Below are 24,288 nucleotides of genomic sequence, written 5' to 3' on the forward strand. Positions count from 1 at the left end.
ATACCTGGGATAGGATAAAGTAATCCTTCTACCCCCCCCCCCCCCCCCAAATTTTTTTTTATTAAATAAATAAAAATTTAAATATTTAACAAAAATAAAAAAAAATAAAAGAAAATGCTGTCACCTCCAGGTAGGTGTTTGTCCCCCTGTGTGCTGAGGGTGTCAGGTTCTTGTCCAATTCTGGCATTTAGGTCGCCACAGTCTAGTACATCTCGCTCTCTCTCTCGCTCTCTCCTCCCCCATTAGAGATAAATAACCACTCAACAAGTCAGGTGATTTGCATAATTCCATTCCTACTGAAGTCTAGTTCTTTATTTGTTGGTTTCTGTGTGGTTTCTTTTTTGGTCTTGTGCAATCCGCAAACTTCGCACTTTTACAAATGATATCATCGGCACGTACATACAAAACGACCTGCTGGATCGTGTCCCAGAGGCGCACATGTAAACACTTAATAAGTATCAATACATCCAGATACACAGAATTAAAACAAAATCAACATTATAATAAAAACGGTTAAACTCCTAATCTTTATGTTAATAATAACAAACATAATACAAAGTTGTGATGATGCTAAAAATTAAACAATTGAATTATTCTATTATAAAATATTTTTGTCAAGTAATGTATGTAGCAATGAAAAAACGTGGTTATATTTCCGACATGTCAGTCGTGCACTTCGTACAGTAGAGTCTTAACACAGCAGAGACGGATCACTTCCATGGTCTCTAATACTTCCACTGCTCTTCCAAGGTGCCATTTGAGACATAGCCTTTGTGACCTTGATTTAGCTTGGAGTTTGCCCTTTTGGGAATATTCCATTGGTTACATTATACAGGGTAAACTAAACCAGTGGTTCCCAACCTTTTTCGGTTACTTTACCACCAACTGAATCTTGCTCTGCCCGGAGTACACCTGATTTACCCCCTCATGTGCATTTTACCAGTAGGCCTATGGTCTCATGAGTCTTCTCAAGTCGGTCCTAGTACCCATGGTTGGGAACCACTGAACTAAACTAAGCACAGCCCTGGACTGTGTACCAAAAGGCACCCTATTCCCTACATAGTGCACTACTTTTGAGCAGAGCCCCAGTCAAAAGTAGTGCACTAAATAGGGAACAGGGGTGCCTTTTAGGACATAGTGGTATTTGAAAGTGTTTGACATTATATATTTGACCCAGGACTGTAACACACCGGCTCACAAACACCGACCCCCCCCTCCAATTAGAAATCATCAATATTATTTTATTTTTTAATCACTTAATTAAAAAATAACTTAGCACCCTAAAACAAGAGTATTTTTTCCCTCTCGTTTACTTTGTCCTAGCTCATGCAACGGCCCTCCTGTAAGTGGTTCCAGACCAGGTGTTAGTGTGTTCTAACACCTGTCTGTCTGTCTGTCCGTCTGCCCGCCTGTCCTCCTGTCCTTTCTTCCTTCGTTCTACCCTCACAGACGGCGCCACTGGCCACCTCGAGTTCCGTCGCGGCACCAATTTATCTACCAAAACACCAAAACAGACCGGGGTCAGGGGTCAGGTTGAATGGTTTTGGTCATAGTTGTGTTATAATAGAGACAACATGGTTGAGGTTCCTTCCATGTCAATTCAGGGTGCGTCCCAAATGGCACCCTATTCCTTATATAGTGCACTACTTTACACCAGGTGCACTACCAGGGTCAAAAGCAGCGCAGTCAATTCCAGTGTACTTCCTGAATTGACTGAATTGAAATGGAATTGACCCCAACCCTGAGAGACAGACTAAAGATAACATGTCCACCTTTACCAATATCAAGGAAAAGGTTTTAAAAACACTCCACTAAGATAAATCCTGCAATTAATGCTCTCAGACAAGGTTTTCTAGGACCAGGCATGGGACAGACTAGACAGAGTTGTACAAACAGATTTCGTTATACGTTATAAAACACAGTCATGCCAAGAACTTTAAGAAAACGACATCATTATTATAGTGTAGTCACATGGATATGTATTACCTCTTACACTCCCTTCTCAGAGAATGAGAAAGAACTACAGGTAGACATTCATTCCAATAGGACATATACACTAGGAGGGCATTACATAGGTAGCCTCTTCCCAACCTCTTCTCGGCAACCCCCAGCCTGTCCTAGCACACCTGATGCTACGACCGGTCAACAAGCACTTGACTGCTAATAATCAGGCGCTAGCTCAGGGTTACAACAACACTGTGAAACGTCTGGGTGTCCCCGAGGAGAGGTTTGAAAAAGGCTGACATTGAGAATCATGGGCTCTCTCTATACCCCAGTCGCCAATAGAGCAACGTAAAATCTTCTCCTTGTACACTGATCTAGGACCAGTATTGCACTTAACCTTCATATAGTAAAGGTCAGGACTGGCCAGGAGTATGCTGATCCTAGATAAGTGCTTAGGAGCAACTTCTACTTTCTTACAGATTTCACTGAGCAATAGGGTCTCACACAGTGGGACAACAGCACCCCCTTGTGGATTAATATAACAATTACACCAACAGAACTGTCCACATGCAACTAGGATTCCATCTGATCGCGGGTTATCGGCATTGCGACTTTTAAAGGCAATATCCGATTGAGTCGACATATGCAGCGTTTACCGCAAATGTAATATCTGCGAAGGCGTGAACATTTCCTTTAAAAGCCCCAACGCTTATCACCCACGATCGAATTTAATCCTGGCCTATACATCTGAAAGGTTCTTTCAAAATCCGTCATGGCAAAACCCCACTTGATTCATTAAACACGTAATATTAAGAAGGTAACATTTATAAAATCGCATACAAGCTAAAATAGCAATTCCAGAGGAATGATATATTAAAGTAATACCGGTATTCACAGAGTGAAACACATTGCAACCGTCAGCATAAAAAAAAAAAAACGTATTATAAAACCTACTGTATATATACTGAGTACACAAAACATTAGGAACACCTGCTCTTTCCACGACATAGACTGACTGACCAGGTGAATCGAGGTGAAAGCTATGATCCCTTATTGATCAGTGTAGATGAAGGGGTGGAGACAGGTTCAAAATATATATTTTTAAGCCTTGAGACAATTGAGACATGGAATGTGCATGTGTGCCATTCAGAGAGTGAATGGGCAAGACAAAATATTTAAGTGCCTTTGAATGGGGTATGGTAAGCAGGTGCCAGGCGCACCAGTTTGTGTCAAGAACTGCAAAGCTCCTGGGTTTTTCACGCTCAACAGTTTCCCGTGTGTATCCAGCCGACAACTGTGGGAAACATTGGAGTCAACATGGGCCAGCATCCCTATGGAACGCTTTCAACACCTTGAAGAGTCCAAGCCCCGACAAATTGAGGTGTTCCTAATGTTTTGTTCACTCAGTGTATACTGTAGGAGTTAAGCCCATTGTTTTGTAGAAGTTAGTATGGAGGCCTTGCTAACTGGGCCACTGTTATAAGGGGTAGTAGGGGGTAGGGAAGGGGACTAGGCTAGTATTATAGTTACTATGTTTCTAAATGGACCCTAGCTGGCACCAGAGTGGAATATAAAGAGAGTATGGTCAACTCTTTAAATGTGATCTGATTCTACTTTATGTCCTTCTAGGCTCAGTATCCCAGAGGTACTACTGTTGCTTACCACTAACTAGGAGCTGTCCTTTAGTATAGGACCAGGCTAGGAGAGTTAGCAGGACTACTGTTTCTCTATAGGACCAGGCTAGCAGAGTTAGCAGGACTACTGTTTCTCTATAGGACCAGGCTAGCAGAGTTAGCAGGACTACTGTTTCTCTATAGGACCAGGCTAGGAGAGTTAGCAGGACTACTGTTTCAGTATAGGACCAGGCTAGCAGAGTTAGCAGGACTACTGTTTCTCTATAGGACCAGGCTAGGAGAGTTAGCAGGACCCGCGGCCTATACTGTTTCAGTATAGGACCAGGCTAGGAGAGTTAGCAGGACTACTGTTTCAGTATAGGACCAGGCTAGCAGAGTTAGCAGGACTACTGTTTCAGTATAGGACCAGGCTAGCAGAGTTAGCAGGACTACTGTTTCAGTATAGGACCAGGATAGCAGAGTTAGCATGACTACTGTTTCTATATAGGACCAGGCTAGGAGAGTTAGCAGGACTACTGTTTCTCTATAGGACCAGGCTAGCAGAGTTAGCAGGACTACTGTTTCAGTATAGGACCAGGCTAGCAGAGTTAGCAGGACTACTGTTTCTGTATAGGACCAGGCTAGGAGAGTTAGCAGGACTACTATTTCTGTATAGGACCAGGCTAGGAGAGTTGCTGGTTGCTCACTGGAGGAAACTCATTCTCATCATCTAGACAGACGGGACCCGCGGCAAACTCATGTTCTGGGATCACCTCGCCTTTCTTAGCCCCACCGTCCTCAGAGTAACCTGGGGAGGAGAGGAGAGAGGTTACAGGTAAAGTTATACACACACACCTTTACAGATACAACACAAATCTCTCTTTCCGTCCATCTCTCTCTCTCTCTCTCGCTGATGTCTTTTCTCTCACACACACACACACCTGTGAGCGTGGTAGTGACTGGGCCGGTGGTTGGTATGGCAACAGTGGCGGCGTATGATGGACATGCCTGGACGGGCACCGTGACCTCTGACCCTTCTGACTCCACCCCCTCCTCCTTGTCCTCATCTTCACCAAACAACCTGAGAGAGAGAGGGGTTAGAAAGAGTGGGGTTAGAAAGAGAGAGCGAGGGAGAGAGAGATGGTAGAGAGAGAGAGGGTAAAGAGAGAGGGGTTAGAAAGAGAGAGGGAAGAGAGAGAGGGGTTAGAAAGAGAGAGGGAGGGAGAGAGATGGTAGAGAGAGAGGGTAGAGAGAGAGGGGTTAGAAAGAGAGAGGGGTTAGAAAGAGAGAGGGAGAGAGATGGTAGAGAGAGAGAGGGTAGAGAGAGAGAGGGTAGAGAGAGAGTGAGGGTAGAGAGAGAGTGAGGGTAGAGAGAGAGTGAGGGTAGAGAGAGAGATTGAGGGTATAGAGAGAGAGGGGTTAGAAAGAGAGAGAGAGGGAGAGAGAGATGGTACAGAGAGAGACAGCAAGAGACAGCAGCCAGATTTGTGACCTGTTGCCACAAGAAAAGGGCAACCAGTGAAGAACAAACACCATTGTAAATGCAACCCATATTTACATTTACATTTAAGTCATTTAGCAGACGCTCTTATCCAGAGCGACTTACAGTTTAGTCACATTATTATACATTTTTTTCTTATACCCCCTGTGGGAATCGAACCCATATATATTTATTTATTTTCTCATTTGTACTTTAACTATTTGCACATTGTTACAACACTGTATATAGACATAATATGACATTTGAAATGTGTTTATTCTTTTGGAACTTGTGAGTGTAATGTTTACTGTTCTGTTTATTTCACTTGCTTTGGCAATGTAAACTTATGTTTCCCATACCAATAAAGCCCCTTAAATTGAAATTGAATTGAGAGAGAGAAACAGATAAAGAGAGAGAACAGACAGAGACAGAGAGAGAACAGACAGACAGAGACCGAGAGAGAACAGACAGACAGAGACAGACAGACCGAGACAGAGAGAACAGACAGACAGACCATGACAGAGAGAACAGACAGACAGACAGAGAGAGAGAACAGACAGACAGACCGTGACAGAGAGAACAGACAGACAGACAGAGAAAAGGAACAAACACAGCGAAAGTGACGAGATTGATTTTGAGAACAACATGAATACTAGGTCTGGTATTGAATACGTTGCAGATGACAACATGAATACTAGGTCTGGTATTGAATGCGTTGCAGATGACAACATGAATACTAGGTCTGGTATTGAATACGTTGCAGATAACAACATGAATACTAGGTCTGGTATTGAATACGTTGCAGATGACAACATGAATACTAGGTCTGGTATTGAATACGTTGCAGATAACAACATGAATACTAGGTCTGGTATTGAATACGTTGCAGATGACAACATGAATACTAGGTCTGGTATTGAATAAGTTGCAGATGACAACATGAATACTAGGTCTGGTATTGAATAAGTTGCAGATGATGGTTTTCCATATATCACTTTCAGAAGTTTGTTTGATTAGCAAAGCAGCAGTAAGGGCTTCTGACCTCGATTGACCTCTGACCTGAGTTGACCTCTCACCTGTGTTTCTGAGCCAGGACACACTCTCCTCCGTCCTGAGGGTCTACGTTATAGATGAACAGCTGTCCGTCGGAGGAGGCCACCAGCAGACGAGGAAGCTTCTGGATCCTGACAGACAGACACAGCCAGCCATGACACCCTCACACCCAGTGTAACAGGACATACAGTACTCTATCAATTATGGCCATTACTCTAGGATCAGGTCAGGATGATCTACTATATAGTATTTTAAACTGTCTACTACTGTCTATTACTGTGTAATACTGTATGTTACTGTCTACTACTGTGTAACTGTATACTACTGTCTATTACTGTGTAATACTGTCTAATACTGTCTAATACTGTGTAATACTGTCTACTACTGTCTACTACTGTCTACTACTGTCTACTACTGTCTACTACTGTGTAATACTGTCTACTACTGTGTAATACTGTCTATTACTGTGTAATACTGTATATTATTGTCTACTATGGCTATTACTGTGTAATACTGTCTATTACTGTGTAATACTGTCTATTACTGTGTATAACAAATAGAAGACCAAAACCTAATGAGACCAAAAACACACACCAACACCCTATACAGTACACACACACACACACACCCTACACACACACACACACACACACACACACTCACCCTACACACACACATCCTACACACAAACTCAAACTCACACACCCTACACACACAAACACACGCCCTACACACACACACACACACAGGGAGACTCACGTGGCGAGGGTACAGACGTTCCTCTGCCCGGCCACTAGGAGGCGTACAGTGGCGAAGGCTCTTTCCTGACTCATCACTCCAGACACCTCAAATCCAATCAAAGTTTATTGTCGTATGACAGGATACAGCTTGGTGTACACAGTACAATGACATGCTTACTTACAAGATCTCCTCTCAGTACAGCAACTAAAAAAGTATTTGAAATAGTATTGAATAAGAATAAGCATAATATATAAACATGCAGGGAACAAGAAAGGAAATGCAAATAAGACAGACACCTGGGCTGGGAGGTAGCTGCTGGCTGCAGAGAACATCTTCCCTACGTATGATCCCCAGGTAGGACACTCCTCCTCTCCACTACATAGAGAGAGACAGGGAGATACAGGGTTAGAGAGACAGGGAGATACACAGAGAGAGACAGGGAGATACAGGGTTAGAGAGACAGGGAGATACAGGGTTAGAGAGACAGGGAGATACAGGGTTAGAGAGACAGGGAGATACAGGGTTAGAGAGACAGGAAGATACACAGAGAGAGACAGGGAGATACACAGAGAGAGACAGGAAGATACACAGAGAGAGACAGGGAGATACACAGAGAGAGACAGGGAGATACACAGAGAGAGACAGGGAGATACACAGAGAGAGACAGGGAGATACAGGGTTAGAGAGACAGGAAGATACACAGAGAGAGACAGGGAGATACACAGAGAGAGACAGGGAGATACACAGAGAGAGTCAGGGAGATACACAGAGAGAGACATGGAGATACAGGGTTAGAGAGACGGAGATACAGGGTTAGAGAGACAGGGAGATACACGGTTAGAGAGACAGGGAGATACACAGAGAGAGACAGGGAGATACAGGGTTAGAGAGACAGGGAGATACAGGGTTAGAGAAGACAGGGAGATACACAGAGAGAGACAGGGAGATACACAGAGAGAGACAGGGAGATACACAGGGAGATACAGGGAGATACACAGAGAGAGACAGGGAGATACAGGGTTAGAGAGACAGGGAGATACAGGGTAAGGGAGACAGGGAGATACAGGGTTATAGAGACGGAGATACACAGAGAGAGACAGGGAGATACAGGGTTAGAGAGACATGGAGATACAGGGTTAGCGAGACAGGGAGTAACAGGGATAGAGAGACCGGGAGATACACAGAGAGAGACCGGGAGATACACAGAGAGAGATGGGGAGAAACACAGAGAGAGACAGGGAGATACAGGGTTAGAGAGACAGGGAGATACACAGAGAGAGAGACGGGGAGATACACAGAGAGAGACAGGGAGATACAGGGTAAGGGAGACAGGGAGATACAGGGTTATAGAGACGGAGATACACAGAGAGAGACAGGGAGATACAGGGTTAGAGAGACAGGGAGATACAGGGTTAGCGAGACAGGGAGTAACAGGGATAGAGAGACCGGGAGATACACAGAGAGAGACCGGGAGATACACAGAGAGAGATGGGGAGAAACACAGAGAGAGACAGGGAGATACAGGGTTAGAGAGACAGGGAGATACACAGAGAGAGAGACGGGGAGATACACAGAGAGAGACAGGGAGATACACAGAGAGAGACAGGGAGATACACAGAGAGAGACAGGGAGATACAGGGTTAGAGAGACCGGGAGATACACAGAGAGAGACGGGGAGATACACAGAGAGAGACAGGGAGATACAGGGTTAGAGAGACCGGGAGATACACAGAGAGAGACGGGGAGATACACAGAGAGAGACAGGGAGATACAGGGTTAGAGAGACAGGGAGATACACAGAGAGAGATGGGGAGATACAGGGTTAGAAGAACAGGGAGATACAGGGTTAGAGAGACAGGGAGATACACAGAGAGAGACGGGGAGATACAGGGTTAGAAGAACAGGGAGATACAGGGTTAGAAGAACAGGGAGATACAGGGTTAGAGAGACAGGGAGATACACAGAGAGAGACGGGGAGATACACAGAGAGAGACGGGGAGATACACAGAGAGAGACAGGGAGATACAGGGTTAGAGAGACAGGGAGATACAGGGTTAGAGAGACAGGGAGATACACAGTGAGACAGAGATACACAGAGAGACAGGGAGATACACAGAGAGACAGGGAGATACAGGGTTAGAGAGACAGGGAGATACAGGGTTAGAGAGACAGGGAGATACACAGTGAGACAGAGATACACAGAGAGACAGGGAGATACACAGAGAGACAGGGAGATACAGGGTTAGAGAGACAGGGAGATACACAGTGAGACAGAGATACACAGAGAGACAGGGAGATACACAGAGAGACAGGGAGATACACAGAGAGAGACAGGGAGATAAAGGGTTAGAGAGACAGGGAGATACACAGAGAGAGATGGGGAGATACAGGGTTAGAAGAACAGGGAGATACAGGGTTAGAAGAACAGGGAGATACAGGGTTAGAGAGACAGGGAGATACACAGAGAGAGACGGGGAGATACAGGGTTAGAAGAACAGGGAGATACAGGGTTAGAGAGACAGGGAGATACACAGAGAGAGACGGGGAGATACACAGAGAGAGACGGGGAGATACACAGAGAGAGACAGGGAGATACAGGGTTAGAGAGACAGGGAGATACAGGGTTAGAGAGACAGGGAGATACACAGTGAGACAGAGATACACAGAGAGACAGGGAGATACACAGAGAGAGACAGGGAGATACACGGTTAGAAGAACAGGGAGATACAGGGTTAGAGAGACAGGGAGATACACAGAGAGAGACGGGGAGATACAGGGTTAGAAGAACAGGGAGATACAGGGTTAGAAGAACAGGGAGATACAGGGTTAGAGAGACAGGGAGATACACAGAGAGAGACGGGGAGATACACAGAGAGAGACGGGGAGATACACAGAGAGAGACAGGGAGATACACAGAGAGAGACAGGGAGATACAGGGTTAGAGAGACAGGGAGATACAGGGTTAGAGAGACAGGGAGATACACAGTGAGACAGGGAGATACACAGAGAGACAGGGAGATACACAGAGAGACATTGAGATGCACAGAGAGAGACAGGGAGATACAGGGTTAAAGAGAGGGGGATAGAGAGAGAGAGTGAGAGTGTTTTCCCCATGTAGACTTGCCAGGTTGAGGGTGACTCCTTCTGTGTGTGTGTGTGTGTGTGTTTGTGTGGTTGTGTGTGTGTACCTGGGTCCATGCTGTTCCAGTTTGAAGATGTGTACGGTCTCAGTGTTGCTGGAGGCACAGAGGAACTGGGCGTCAGGACTGAAGGACAGGGAACTGATGTTGACGTACCTGCAGACACACACACACAGGAAGTTATTATAAGTCTCTTCTACACTCATACTGTTAGTAAGAACTTAATTACACCAATGACGTCATCTATCTATGAAAGATGCATTTGAAACGCAAAACATTTCAGCTTGATATTCCCTTGTTTTGCCTGTTCTATTCCACATGACTCAACTCCAATACTGAGCCATGTGGTGGAGCTTCTTATAAACTCAGAAACCTGTCTTCAGTCTGTTCTGATGTTGTCATAATGTTAGTCTACTACTCTGCATTGCACCACTCGGGCTCCTGAGTGGCGCAGCGGTCTAAGGCACTGCATCTCACCCTGCATCTCAGTGCTTGAGGCGTCACTACAGACCCTCTGGTTCAATTCCAGGCTGTATCACAACCGGCCGTGCTCGGGAGTCCCATAGGGCGGCGCACAATTGGCCCAGCGTCGTCCGGGTTTGGCCGGTGTAGGCCGTCATTGTAAATAAGAATTTGTTCTTAAATGACTTGCCTAGTTAAATAAAGGTCAAATAAATTTAAAATAAACACATGCCTGTCTCCCCAATCTGGAGATTACATCTATGGCTGCAGTGTTGCCAGTGTTAATTATAGTGTTGTTTGCGGTCAACGTCTTTGAAGACATTTTCGCCCTCTGGTGGGTGTTATCATCGGTGTAAATTAAACCTGCTTTTGTAGCTGACCAAGAGTAGATTTAACTATTTGACAATCAATCCGTATCACTGAAATTAAGTATTTATTTGTTTACCACAGCAAAATCCTTACGGTTTCCCATGCTCCTGATAGGTCGTTATTTCATTGGGGGCGGGAATAGAGAACCTAGACGAGGAAATGTCCAGAAATGTCCTGTGTTCTGTTGGTCCTGTTCATAAGGTGTGTTTTATGTGTTCTGTTGGTCCTGTTCATAAGGTGTGTTTTATGTGTTCTGTTGGTCCTGTTCATAAGGTGTGTTTTATGTGTTCTGTTGGTCCTGTTCATAAGGTGTGTTTTATGTGTTCTGTTGGTCCTGTTCATAAGGTGTGTTTTATGTGTCCTGTTAGTCCTGTTCATAAGGTGTGTTTTATGTGTTCTGTTAGTCCTGTTCATAAGGTGTGTTTTATGTGTTCTGTTGGTCCTGTTCATAAGGTGTGTTTTATGTGTTCTGTTGGTCCTGTTCATAAGGTGTGTTTTATGTGTTCTGTTAGTCCTGTTCATAAGGTGTGTTTTATGTGTTCTGTTGGTCCTGTTCATAAGGTGTGTTTTATGTGTTCTGTTGGTCCTGTTCATAAGGTGTGTTTTATGTGTTCTGTTGGTCCTGTTCATAAGGTGTGTTTTATGTGTTCTGTTGGTCCTGTTCATAAGGTGTGTTTTATGTGTCCTGTTAGTCCTGTTCATAAGGTGTGTTTTATGTGTTCTGTTAGTCCTGTTCACAAGGTGTGTTTTATGTGTTCTGTTGGTCCTGTTCATAAGGTGTGTTTTATGTGTTCTGTTGGTCCTGTTCATAAGGTGTGTTTTATGTGTTCTGTTGGTCCTGTTCATAAGGTGTGTTTTATGTGTTCTGTTGGTCCTGTTCATAAGGTGTGTTTTATGTGTTCTGTTGGTCCTGTTCATAAGGTGTGTTTTATGTGTTCTGTTGGTCCTGTTCATAAGGTGTGTTTTATGTGTTCTGTTGGTCCTGTTCATAAGGTGTGTTTTATGTGTTCTGTTGGTCCTGTTCATAAGGTGTGTTTTATGTGTTCTGTTGGTCCTGTTCATAAGGTGTGTTTTATGTGTTCTGTTGGTCCTGTTCATAATGTGTGTTTTATGTGTTCTGTTACAGTATAACGTGTGTTTATACAGTTTATGTTCTGTTGTGTGAACTCTGACCTCTTCATCCCTCTGCGGAACTCAAACAGACGCTGTCCCTCTGGGATGGAGAACACACGGATTACAGTACCCTGGAGAGAGGGAGGGAGGGAGGGAGGGAGAGCAGGAGAGAGGGAGAGAGGGAGGGAGGGAGAGACAGAGATATGAAGACGGGAGAGAGGAAGAGCCAAGCGTTGGGGAATAAAGGGAGACAGGAAGAGAGTCAGTCCCTCCTAGTCAGGGCTGTCTAGCTACACTGTATTATTATATTAGTATGGTGTCATGCCTCTTCAGGATGCCCCGCCCACATGGGCTTATAAGACACTGTATGTGCTGTAGCAGAATACATCTATTACTAGTCAAGTACTAAATGTTTTTGACATAGCCAGGGCCTAACTACAATATCCAGGTAAGCTGTCAAAAAGCAGTGCTGGCCTCCTGTCACTAGGGGCAGCTATCCTAGTAGTGCTCAGTGCTTACCCTCTCCGAGGCGCTGGCCAGCTTGGTGCCTGATGCGTTGAAGGTGAGAGCAGCCAGGGGACTGTCATGGGCCGGGATCATTGTCACAGTGCTCTGAGAGAGAGAGAGAGAGAGAGAGAGAGAGAGAGAGAGTATAATAGTATGGTAGTAGTAGTACAGTAGTATCGTAGTATCGTAGTACAGTAGTATAATAGTATAGTAGTACAGTAGTATAGTAGTACCGTAGTAGTATAGTAGTACAGTAGTACAATAGTATAGTAGTAGTAGTATAATAGTATAGTAGTAGTACAGTATCATACTAGTATAGTAGTAGTACAGTAGTATAGTAAAGTAGTATAGTAGTACAGTAATATTACAGTAGTGTAGTAGTATAGTAGTACAATAGTAGTAGTACTGTAGTACAATAGTAGTAGTACTGTAGTACAGTAGTATAGTAGTACAGTAGTAGTATAGTAAAGTAGTATACTAGTAGTATATTAGTATAGTAGTAGTATAGTAGTACAGTGGTAGTATAGTAGTAGTAGTAGTACAGTAGTTGTTCAGTAGTAGTTCAGTAGTATAGTAGGCCTTACCAGGTTGTTGGCGTCATAAACTATGATCTCTCCGATGGTGGAGCTGCCTGGGTAGGCCAGGTAGGAGTTGGAATGGTTGATGGACAGAGCACACAGACCTGAACAGAAGAAAAATACTTTATTGATCCATTTTCCTTTCAGTCCACAGAAAGACAGCTTCTGCTTTTCCCAACCCATCAGAAAGACATAGAGCAGACACACTGGTTTGGGAAACACCGTTCTGTATGGACACTGTATATAGTGTGTTTACCTGAGGGGTTGGAGGGCGTGCTGAGTAGGGTCTTCAGCAGCTTCATGTCTTTGATGTTGTGTATGTAGACTGACTCCTCCAGACACACCACCAGCCTCTACAGGAGAGAGAGAGAGAGGGCGAGAGAGAGAGAGAGAGAGAGAGAGAGAGAGAGAGACAGAGAGAGAACACTCAAGTTCCCATTGAAACATTGTCATTGTTGTTTAGCAAGAGACCTACATATCTGTCCATGCATATCTGCGTGTATCCATGTATGTATACGTGTCCAATCTACTGTACCTGTCTGTTGAGTCTGACAGAGAGGATGTTGTTACTGTAGTTCTATTACCTGTCTGTTGAGTCTGACAGAGAGGATGTGGTTACTGTAGTTCTATTACCTGTCTGTTGAGTCTGACAGAGAGGATGTGGTTACTGTAGTTCTATTACCTGTCTGTTGAGTCTGACAGAGAGGATGTGGTTACTGTAGCTGTAGTTGCAGATCTCCGTTCCCTTCTTGAAGTGGTAGACGTTCATACGTCGGGGCATGGAGAGACTAACCACCACCACCAGACTGCTGGAGAACAACCGCTCAACGATGTACACATCTGGGGTCTCTGATGGGGGAGAGCAAGGGTGACACACAGGGGGATGGGGGGAGCCTGGTATTAGTGTCCTGGGGGGCTGAGGTAGCCTGGTATTAGTGTCCTGAAGGGCTGAGGTAGCCTGGTATTAGTGTCCTGGAGGGCTGAGGTAGCCTGGTATTAGTGTCCTGGGGGGCTGAGGTAGCCTGGTATTAGTGTCCTGGGGGGCTGAGGTAGCCTGGTATTAGTGTCCTGGAGGGCTGAGGTAGCCTGGTATTAGTGTCCTGGGGGGCTGAGGTAGCCTGGTATTAGTGTCCTGGGGGGCTGAGGTAGCCTGGTATTAGTGTCCTGGGGGGCTGAGGTAGCCTGGTATTATTGTCCTGGGGGGCTGAGGTAGCCTGGTATTAGTGTCCTGGGGGGCTGAGGTAGCCTGGTATTAGTGTCCTGGGGGGCTGAGGTAGCCTGGTATTAGTGTCCTGGGGGGGGGCTGAGGTAGCCTGGTATTAGTGTCCTGGGGGGCTGAGGTAGCCTGGTATTAGTGTCCTGGGGGGCTGAGGTAGCCTGGTATTAGAAACCAACCACGGCAGGACGCTATCTCCACACCGTATCACTGTGTCTGTCTGCCAGTAATAATGAACTGAGCAGTAAATGACCAGAGACTGGTGGCTAGTGAAGTGATCCATCTATCCACTGTTGTCTGTCAACCAGTTATCAGTCTACACACAGTGTCTGCAACCCAAATTACACCCTATTGCCTATATAGTGCACTACTTTTGACTAAGGGCCATAGGGCTCTATGAAGTTTGGAACACAGCCAGTGATTCACCACAAGGAAGTAGACTAACAGAGAATTACCCGTCACTGGAAGAGGACTGCCAATGAATTTCCCTGTAACTGACACTAATGCCCAGAGAAAGGCTGGACAGAACTAGAATGAGATCCTATATATGGGCTGAACAATGCTACAGCTTGGCAGAGCAGAGTACTGTATGAGTCAGAGCCTTGAAGGGAGATCATATCAGATCCCAATACAGTGCCTTCGGAAAGTATTCAGACACATTGACTCTTTCCACATTTTGTTATGTTACAGCCTTATTCTAAAATGTATTAAATTGTTTTCCCCCCCTCATAAATCTACACACAATAACCCATAATGACAAAGCAAAAACTGGTTGTTATAAAATTTAGCTAATTTATAAATAAATAAATAAACGGAAATATCACATATACATAAGTATTCAGACCCTTTACTCAGTACTTTGTTGAAGCACCTTTGGCAGCGATTACAGCCTTGAGTCTTCTTGGGTATGCCGCTACAAGCTTGGCACACCTGTATTTGGAGAGTTTCTCCCATTGTTCTCTGCAGATCCTCTCAAACTCTGTCATGTTGGATAGGGAGCGTTGCTGCACAGCTAATTTGAGGTCTCTCCAATCGGGTTCAAGTCCGGGCTCTGGATGGGCCACTCAAGGACATTCAGAAACTTATCCTGAAGCCACTCCTGCGTTGAATTGGCTGTATGCTTAGGGTCGTTGTCCTGTTGGAAGGTGAACCTTCGCCCCAGTCTGAGGTCCTGAGCGCTCTGGAGCAGGTTTTCATCAAGGATCTCTCTGTACTTTGCTCTGTTCATCTTTGCCTCGTACATAACTAGTCTCCAAGTCCCTGTTGCTGAAAAACATCCCCACAGCATGATGCTGCCACCACCATGCTTCACCGTAGGGATGGTGTCAGGTTTCCTCCAGACGTGGCGCTTGGCATTCAGGCCAAATAGTTCAATCTTGGTTTCATCAGACCAGATAATCTTGTTTCTCATGGTCTGAGAGTCTTTAGGTGCCTTTTCACAAACTCCAAGCGGGCTGTCATGTGCCTTTTACTGAGGAGTGGCTTCCGTCTGGCCACTCTACCATAAAGGCCTGATTGGTGGAGTGCTGCAGAGACGGTTGTCCTTCTGGAAGGTTCTCCCATCTCCACAGAGGAACTCTAGAGCTCTGTCAGAGTGACCATCGATTTCTTGGTCACCTCCCTGACCAAGGCCCTTCTCCCCCGATTGCTCAGTTTGGCCGGGCGGCCAGCTCTAGGAAGAGTCTTGGTGGTTTCAAACTTTTTCCATTTAAGAATGATGGAGGCCACTGTGTTCTTGGGGACCTTCAATGCTGCAGAATATTTTTGGTACCCTTCCCCAGATCTGTGCTTCGACACAATCCTGTCTCGGAGCTCTACGGACAATTCCTTTGACCTCATGGCTTGGTTCTTGCTTTGACATGCACTGTCAACTGTGGGACCTTATATAGACAGGTGCGTGCCTTTCAAAATCATGTCCAATCAATTTAATTTACCAAAGGTGGACTCAAATCAAGTTGTAGAAACATCTCAAGGATGATCAATGGAAACAGGATGCACCTGAGCTCAATTTCGAGTATCATGGCAAAGGGTCTGAATACTTATGTAAATAAGGTATTTCAGTTGTTTATTTCTAAAAACCTGTTTTCACTTTTTCATTATGGGGTATTGTGTGTAGATTGCTGATGATTTGTATTTATTTAATCCATTTTAGAACAAGGCCGTAACGTAACAAAATGTGGAAAAAGTCAAGGGGTATGAATACTTTCCGAAGGCACTGTACAAGGCTCTGGTATAGGAGTCAGAGTACAGGCAGCCTATCAGAGAGAGGCAGAGGTGTTGGAACTAAGTCTATTCTAGGGGAAGGGGTTTGTTTGGGATGGGTTCTAGGGGAAGGTTTTTTTTGGGGGACGGGTTCTAGGGGAAGGGTCTAGGGGTTTGTTTGGGACGGGTTTTAGGGGAAGGTTTTTTTTTGGAACGGGTTCTAGGGGAAGGGTCTAGGGGTTTGTTTGGGACGGGTTCTTGGGGAAGGGGTTTGTTTGGGACGGGTTCTAGGGGAAGGGTCTAGGGGTTTGTTTGGGACGGGTTCTAGGGGAAGGTTTTTTTGGGGGACGGGTTCTAGGGGAAGGGTCTAGGGGTTTGTTTGGGACGGGTTCTAGGGGAAGGGGTTTGTTTGGGACGGGTTCTAGGGGAAGGGTCTAGGGGAAGGGTCTAGGGGTTTGTTTGGGACGAGTTCTAAGAGAAGGGGTTTGATTGGGACGGGTTTGTTTGGGACGGGGACTAGGGTAAGGGTCAAGGGGTTTGTTTGGGACGGGGCTATACTAACCGCTCTCGTAGATGCAGTCCAGTTTGTCCACTGAGGTCACAGAGAACAGCTTATAGCCTGTCTTGGTTCCCACTGCCAATGACCTGGGAACACACACACACACACACACACACACACACACACACACACAACAACAACACATACAGAGGTTGAAAAGAGGTTGATAAACACATATATAATATTATAAGTCAATGTGTGACTAGTTTCTTCATGAGTATTACAGTGTGCACACACACACACACACATACACACACAACGAGCAGAGGTAGATAAGTAAAAAATACATTGAACTTGCTACGGTAAAAACATGTCAATGAAGTGTGACTCATCTCATGCACACCAGACTTTGCTCTCAAGGCTTTTTATAGGCATTGTTTATTTTGGGGATTCCAGAACCCCAAACATTTACTTTGTTTTAAAGTTTGCTGCAAGGACTTTTGATAAAGGGACAAAAACATAGAATTTGAAAGTTGAAAGTGTGACTCTTTCCTCATGTAAACTCTATGTTCTCCATCCTTTCTGGGCAGGAGGGAATTTCCCCAAACTACATGACTGAAATATCATTTTCAGTTTCTGTTAAACATGATATTGCCTATGGAGTACTGATGTGCTTGAACTTGCTCAGTTATCATTTTGCATAGCCAGTCCAAATACAAAGTAAGTATTGCACACACACTCTCTCCCATTCTCTCTCTCTCTCACTCTCTCTCTCTTATTCTCTCACTCTCTCTTTCTCACTCACTCTCCACACACACACTGTATAGTCATCATGTTTCCAAACTGATGCAACGTTTCTGAGAGAACTGATAAAACTGCCCACACAAACACACACGTCCTATCTGATACTGAGTAACACAGGTCTAATACACACGTCCCATCTGATACTGAGTAACACAGGTCTAATACACACGTCCTATCTGATACTGAGTAACACAGGTCTAATACAAACGTCCTATCTGATACTGAGTAACACAGGTCTAACAGACATCTGTATCTTGGTTAAGTGTTCCTGTTGTTACAGACACGACACAAACACATACAGTCCTGAGATCAGATTTACTAGAGTGAATGCTATTCCACCACTGAGAATGTCTGTTCTCAGTGACGTTCTGATACAGTATGTTCACGATTCTATCCAAGGAATTACATTATATGATCTCTATGGTTCTGTGATGTGAAACCCTTGAGTAATTAAAAACGACTATTTAATTATTCATATAATTCAAATTGTAGGAACTTTTCTTTTGTTTATTGAGTAAACCACGTGTCGCCTTCCAGTGAACTCAATTAACATAAAATAAATAATATTATTTGCATAAAGTAGGCTAGTATGCAAATCTTGACTGAGATGCACTACTGCTGTCCAACAGAAGAAGAATTAACTCATTTAGGTTAGGTCCTCCTTCAGCACAGTTACATCATTAACTGTCCCCTGTAGCTCAGTTGGTAGAGCATGGCGCTTGCAACGCCAGGGTTGTGGGTTCGTTTCCCATGGGGGGGGGGGGGGGCAGTATGAAAATGTATGCACACACTAACTGTAAGTCTCTCTGGATAAGAGCGTCTGCTAAATGACATAAATGTAAATTAAGATGACTGAGCAGGGAGGGCAGTCATCTAGCAGGGAGGACAGGTATCTAGCAGGGAGGACAGGCACCTAGCAGGGAGGACAGGCACCTAGCAGGGAGGGCAGTCACCTAGCAGGGAGGACAGGCACATAGCAGGGAGGGCAGTCACCTAGCAGGGAGGACAGGCACCTAGCAGGGAGGACAGGCACCTAGCAGGGAGGACAGGCACCTAGCAGGGAGGGCAGTCACCTAGCAGGGAGGGCAGTCACCTAGCAGGGAGGGCAGTCACCTAGCAGGGAGGGCAGTCACCTAGCAGGGAGGGCAGTCACCTAGCAGGGAGGGCAGTCACCTAGCAGGGAGGACAGGCACATAGCAGGGAGGGCAGTCACCTAGCAGGGAGGACAGGCACCTAGCAGGGAGGACAGGCATCTAGAGGACAGTCATCTAGCAGGGAGGACAGGCACCTAGCAGGGAGGACAGGCACCTAGCAGGGAGGACAGTCACCTAGCAGGGAGGGCAGTCACCTAGCAGGGAGGACAGTCACCTAGCAGGGAGGGCAGTCACCTAGCAGGGAGGGCAGTCACCTAGCAGGGAGGGCAGTCACCTAGCAGGGAGGACAGGCACCTAGCAGGGAGGACAGGCACCTAGCAGGGAGGGCAGTCACCTAGCAGGGAGGACAGTCACCTAGCAGGGAGGACAGTCACCTAGCAGGGAGGACAGGCACCTAGCAGGGAGGACAGTCACCTAGCAGGGAGGGCAGTCACCTAGCAGGGAGGACAGGCACCTAGCAGGGAGGGCAGTCACCTAGCAGGGAGGGCAGTCACCTAGCAGGGAGGACAGGCACATAGCAGGGAGGACAGGCACATAGCAGGGAGGGCAGGCACCTAGCAGGGAGGACAGGCATCTAGAGGACAGTCATCTAGCAGGGAGGACAGGCACCTAGCAGGGAGGACAGGCATCTAGCAGGGAGGACAGGCATCTAGCAGGGAGGACAGGCACCTAGCAGGGAGGACAGTCACCTAGCAGGGAGGACAGTCACCTAGCAGGGAGGACAGTCACCTAGCAGGGAGGACAGGCACCTATGAAAATGTATGCACTCACTAACTGTAAGTCGCTCTGGATAAGAGTGTCTGCTAAATGACGTAAATGTAAATTAAGATGACTGAGCAGGGAGGGCAGTCGTCTAGCAGGGAGGACAGGCATCTAGCAGGGAGGACAGTCACCTAGCAGGGAGGACAGTCACCTAGCAGGGAGGACAGTCACCTAGCAGGGAGGACAGTCACCTAGCAGGGAGAACAGTCATCTAGCAGGGAGGACAGTCACTATATAGAGAACAGGGTGCCATTTGGGTCGACACTAGGAGTGTTTAAAAAGTTTGCTGAGTTTTTACATTGGGCATGTTCTAAATACACATCTGTTTTTCAGAGCCACTACTCTGTTCCACTCGATGGGGCTGTCTGGTGCTCATGTCCGGTCCTGCTCTGAAACAGGTACAAACCTGCAATCATCATCAGTGAAAGACAGAAAAAGTGTTTGCAGTTTTTCATTTGACCACACACAGACAGATTCCACAGTAAGCTCTCTGTCTTCACTGTACTCATTGTTCCAGACTTTGTTTAAATGTATCTTTGTTAATCTTTATCCTGAACTTTCTTAGTTTTAGTTTTGAATGCTGTTTTTATTGTGAGATCTCTGATGAATAAAATCCCCAATGCAGGCTATGTATTACAAAGGCCTATGGCAAAAATCATTTTAGGCCTATCAAAAACGCACACCTTTGGCCGACGTATCAAAATGCATTGGGAATATGTAGTTTGGAGAGCGTTTTCAAACTGGAAATTCGTGGCAGAGACATCAAACTTTAAGTTTTTATTTTCTCACAACCATAATATTTAGCCCATCGTATCTTGAAAGAAAATGTAGCCTAAAGTTGCACCGGAAAAATTAAGTGAGCTGTGTATTGTTGAAGTAATTGTATGTTCAAATCAAAATCAAATCAATTTTTATTTGTCACATGCGCAGAATACAACAGGTGTAGACCTTACAGTGAAATGCTTCCTTACAAGCCCTTAATCAACAATGCAGTTTTAAGAAAGAATACCTAAAAAAAAAAAAAAAAACATATAATTGAAGAGCAGCAGTAAAATAACAGTAGCGAGGCTATATACAGGGGGTACCAGTACAGAGACAATGTGCGGGGGCACAGGTTAGTCGAGGTAATTGAGGTAATATGTACAGTGGGGAGAACAAGTATTTGATACACTGCCGACTTTGCAGGTTTTCCTACTTACAAAGCATGTAGAGGTCTGTAATTTTTATCATAGGTACACTTCAACTGTGAGAGACGGAAACTAAAACAAAAATCCAGAAAATCACATTGTATGATTTTTAAGTAATTCATTTGCATTTTATTGCATGACATAAGTATTTGATCACCTACCAACCAGTAAGAATTCCGGCTCTCACAGACCTGTTAGTTTTTATTTAAGAAGCCCTCCTGTTCTCCACTCCTTACCTGTATTAACTGCACCTGTTTGAACTCGTTACCTGTATAAAAGACACCTGTCCACACACAACATCAAACAGACTCCAACCTCTCCACAATGGCCAAGACCAGAGAGCTGTGTAAGGACATCAGGGATAAAATTTTAGACCTGCACAAGGCTGGGATGGGCTACAGGACAATAGGCAAGCAGCTTGGTGAGAAGGCAACAACTGTTGGCGCAATTATTAGAAAATGTAAGAAGTTCAAGATGATGGTCAATCACCCTCAGTCTGGGGCATGCAAGATCTCACCTCGTGGGGCATCAATGATCATGAGGAAGGTGAGGGATCAGCCCAGAACTACATGGCAGGACCTGGTCAATGACCTGAAGAGAGCTGGGACCACAGTCTCAAAGAAAACCATTAGTAACACACTACGCCTACGCCGTCATGGATTAAAATCCTGCAGCGCACGCAAGGTCCCCCTGCTCAAGCCAGCGCATGTCCAGGTCCGTCTGAAGTTTGCCAATGACCATCTGGATGATCCAGAGGAGGAATGGGAGAAGGTCATGTGGTCTGATGAGACAAAAATAGAGCTTTTTGGTCTAAACTCCACTCGCCGTGTTTGGAGGAAGAAGAAGGATGAGTAAAACTCCAAGAACACCATCCCAACCGTGAAGCATGGAGGTGGAAACATCATTCTTTGGGGATGCTTTTCTGCAAAGGGGACAGGACGACTGCACCGTATTGAGGGGAGGATGGATGGGGCCATGTATCGCGAGATCTTGGCCAACAACCTCCTTCCCTCAGTAAGAGCATTGAAGATGGGTCGTGGCTGGGTCTTCCAACATGACAATGACCCGAAACACACAGCCAGGGCAACTAAGGAGTGGCTCTGTAAGAAGCATCTCAAGGTCCTGGAGTGGCCTAGCCAGTCTCCAGACCTGAACCCAATAGAAAATATTTGGAGGGAGCTGAAAGTCCGTATTGCCCAGCGACAGCCCCGAAACCTGAAGGATCTGGAGAAGGTCTGTATGGAGGAGTGGGCCAAAATCCCTGCTGCAATGTGTGCAAACCTGGTCAAGACCTACAGGAAACGTATGATCTCTGTAATTGCAAACAAAGGTTTCTGTACCAAATATTAAGTTCTGCTTTTCTGATGTATCAAATACTTATGTCATGCAATAAAATGTAAATTAATTACTTAAAAATCATACAATGTGATTTTCTGGATTTTTGTTTTAGATTCCGTCTCTCACAGTTGAAGTGTACCTATGATAAAAATTACAGACCTCTACATGCTTTGTAAGTAGGAAAACCTGCAAAATTGGCAGTGTATCAAATACTTGTTCTCCCCACTGTACATGTAGGTAGAGTTATTAAAGTGACTATGCATAGATAACAAACAGAGAGTAGCAGCAGCGTAAAAGAGGGGGGGGGGGGGGGTAGCCATTTCATTAGATGTTCAGGAGTCTTATGGATTGAGGGTAGAAGCTGTTTAGAAGCCTCTTGGACCTAGACGTGGCGCTCCGGTACCGCTTGCCGTGCGGTAGCAGAGAGAACAGTCTAGGACTAGGGTGGCTGGACTCTTTGACAATTTTTAGGGCCTTCCTCTGACACCGCCTGGTATAGAGGTCCTGGATGGCAGGAAGCTTGGCCCCAGTGATGTACTGGGCCGTACGCACTACCCTCTGTAGTGCCTTGCGGTCGGAGGCCAAGCAGTTGCCATACCAGGCAGTGATGCAACCAGTCAGGATGCTCTCGATGGTGCAGCTGTAGAACCTTTTGAGGATCTGAGGACCCATGCCAAATCTTTTCAGTCTCCTGAGGGGGAATAGGTTTTGTCGTGCCCTCTTCACGACTGTCTTGGTGTGTTTGGACCATGTTAGTTTGTTGGTGATGTGGACACCAAGGAACTTGAAGCTCTCAACCTGATCCAAACACAACAGGACAGGACAACAGGTCTACTCTGTTCTGCATTCCTTCATCAGATAAACACTCTCCTGTTCAAGGTGTGTTACCTAGTACCTAGCCTACGACAGAAGCTATGGACAGGTTGTGAGAATTCTCTCCACAGTGCCAGCCAGCCACATATCAGGTGAGCAGGCGATTTGAAAGTTAGGCTGCGTCCCCAAATAACACCCTATTCCCTACATAGTGCTCTACAGGCCCTGGTCAAAACTAGTGCATTACATAGAGAATATGATGCCATTTGGGATAGCGCTCTGTTCATGAAAAGTAGTTGAGCTTGGCGATTCAAGCGTTCTCAGTTAGTGCTTACATTAGGCAAAGGAACTCTCTCTCGTCTCAATCTCTTATTTTAGTGAGATTATTATTATTATTATTATTATTATTATTATTATTATTATTATTATACTAGTTTATTACTGTGTTGGTCCAGTCCTATACCCCACTTTAAAATGAAGACATTGAGAAAGGGATCAATATATTTCTATTTTCTATTAGCGTGTATAACAGGAGTGCTTTTGAAGTCCTGTTGTTCTGCCTCCAGAACGGTTCCATCCCCTGTTGTCAACACTCTCCGTCTTTCTCATCAGTAGCCTTGGCTGAACACTTTCACTCCGAGCTTTCAAAGCTTTTTAGAACAAATCCTGTGGTTTAGGGTTTAAGCATAATTAGTGTATTTGGTTCAGATGACTGTGAACAGCCCTTTCTGATCATCACGTTCTGATTATATAGCCGCTATGTATAATTCTATAACATCTATGGGCTATTTAATTATGATTTTAGGACCTCACGATGAAAGGGAAATATGTTTTAAGATTGCATCACCATGATATCATACTGACAGGTATATTTATCCATAGCTTATTTTATAGAAAATGACGAGGACATTTGCAGAGAGAGCATTCTGTTGTCGGCAACCAGCCCAACAGGCAGCGGGTTCGGAGGCGCTTACGTGGAGTCCTGGTTGAAAGAGGCGCAGCCAAGCCCCGCCAGATCCGTCCCCGGCCCGGCTCCCGGTTCACCCGGTCCGCTAGGACCGTCTGCTCCCTCTCCCGTCTCCATCCCGATTCCCAGCGACCTCTTTCCCTCCCTCCGCCCTGGATCGGAGGCCTGGGATCGGTTTTGCCTCTTAGCACGATAGCGTCGGATTGAGGATCCAGCTGAGAAGAAATCTCGATCGCCTTTTTAACAGTAAACCGATCTAATCATAGGCCTGGGTGTTTTGAACTCCGTATTTCCGGTGTTTTTAGAGTCCAAATCTGAGTTCCATAAATGTTCTTAGTTATTACAG

General features: G+C 45.4%; 1 protein-coding gene across 1 annotated transcript; it reads right to left on the reverse strand.

The window, feature by feature from the left end:
- Positions 1-273: 273 nt before the first annotated feature.
- LOC311148904 (WD repeat domain phosphoinositide-interacting protein 1-like) lies at positions 274-24,286 on the reverse strand. The gene is made up of 14 exons (XM_084185924.1): positions 23,950-24,286; positions 16,981-17,063; positions 13,683-13,849; positions 13,257-13,353; positions 13,007-13,104; positions 12,435-12,527; positions 11,976-12,046; positions 10,020-10,127; positions 7,128-7,206; positions 6,850-6,935; positions 6,114-6,221; positions 4,499-4,638; positions 4,265-4,365; positions 274-1,494 (listed from the first exon to the last, which is right to left on the reverse strand). The coding sequence occupies exons 1-14, from the start codon at positions 24,057-24,059 to the stop codon at positions 1,444-1,446; spliced, it is 1,392 nt and encodes a 463-aa protein (XP_084042050.1). The 5' UTR covers positions 24,060-24,286; the 3' UTR covers positions 274-1,443.
- Between the last annotated feature and the right edge of the window lie 2 nt (positions 24,287-24,288).

Source organism: Coregonus lavaretus (genome assembly GCF_964263955.1).
Source record: "Coregonus lavaretus genome assembly, chromosome: 2".
Classification (NCBI taxonomy): Eukaryota; Metazoa; Chordata; class Actinopteri; order Salmoniformes; family Salmonidae; genus Coregonus; species Coregonus lavaretus.

Coding starts and splice junctions, on each gene's coding strand:
- LOC311148904 (XM_084185924.1), bottom strand. CDS start 24,059: ATGGAGACGGGAGAGGGAGCAGACGGTCCTAGCGGACCGGGTGAACCG. Junction 10,128..11,975: donor TTCCGCAGAGGGATGAAGAG/GTCAGAGTTCAC, acceptor GTGTGTCTGCAG/GTACGTCAACATCAGTTCCC. Junction 7,207..10,019: donor CTGGAACAGCATGGACCCAG/GTACACACACAC, acceptor CTCTCTATGTAG/TGGAGAGGAGGAGTGTCCTA.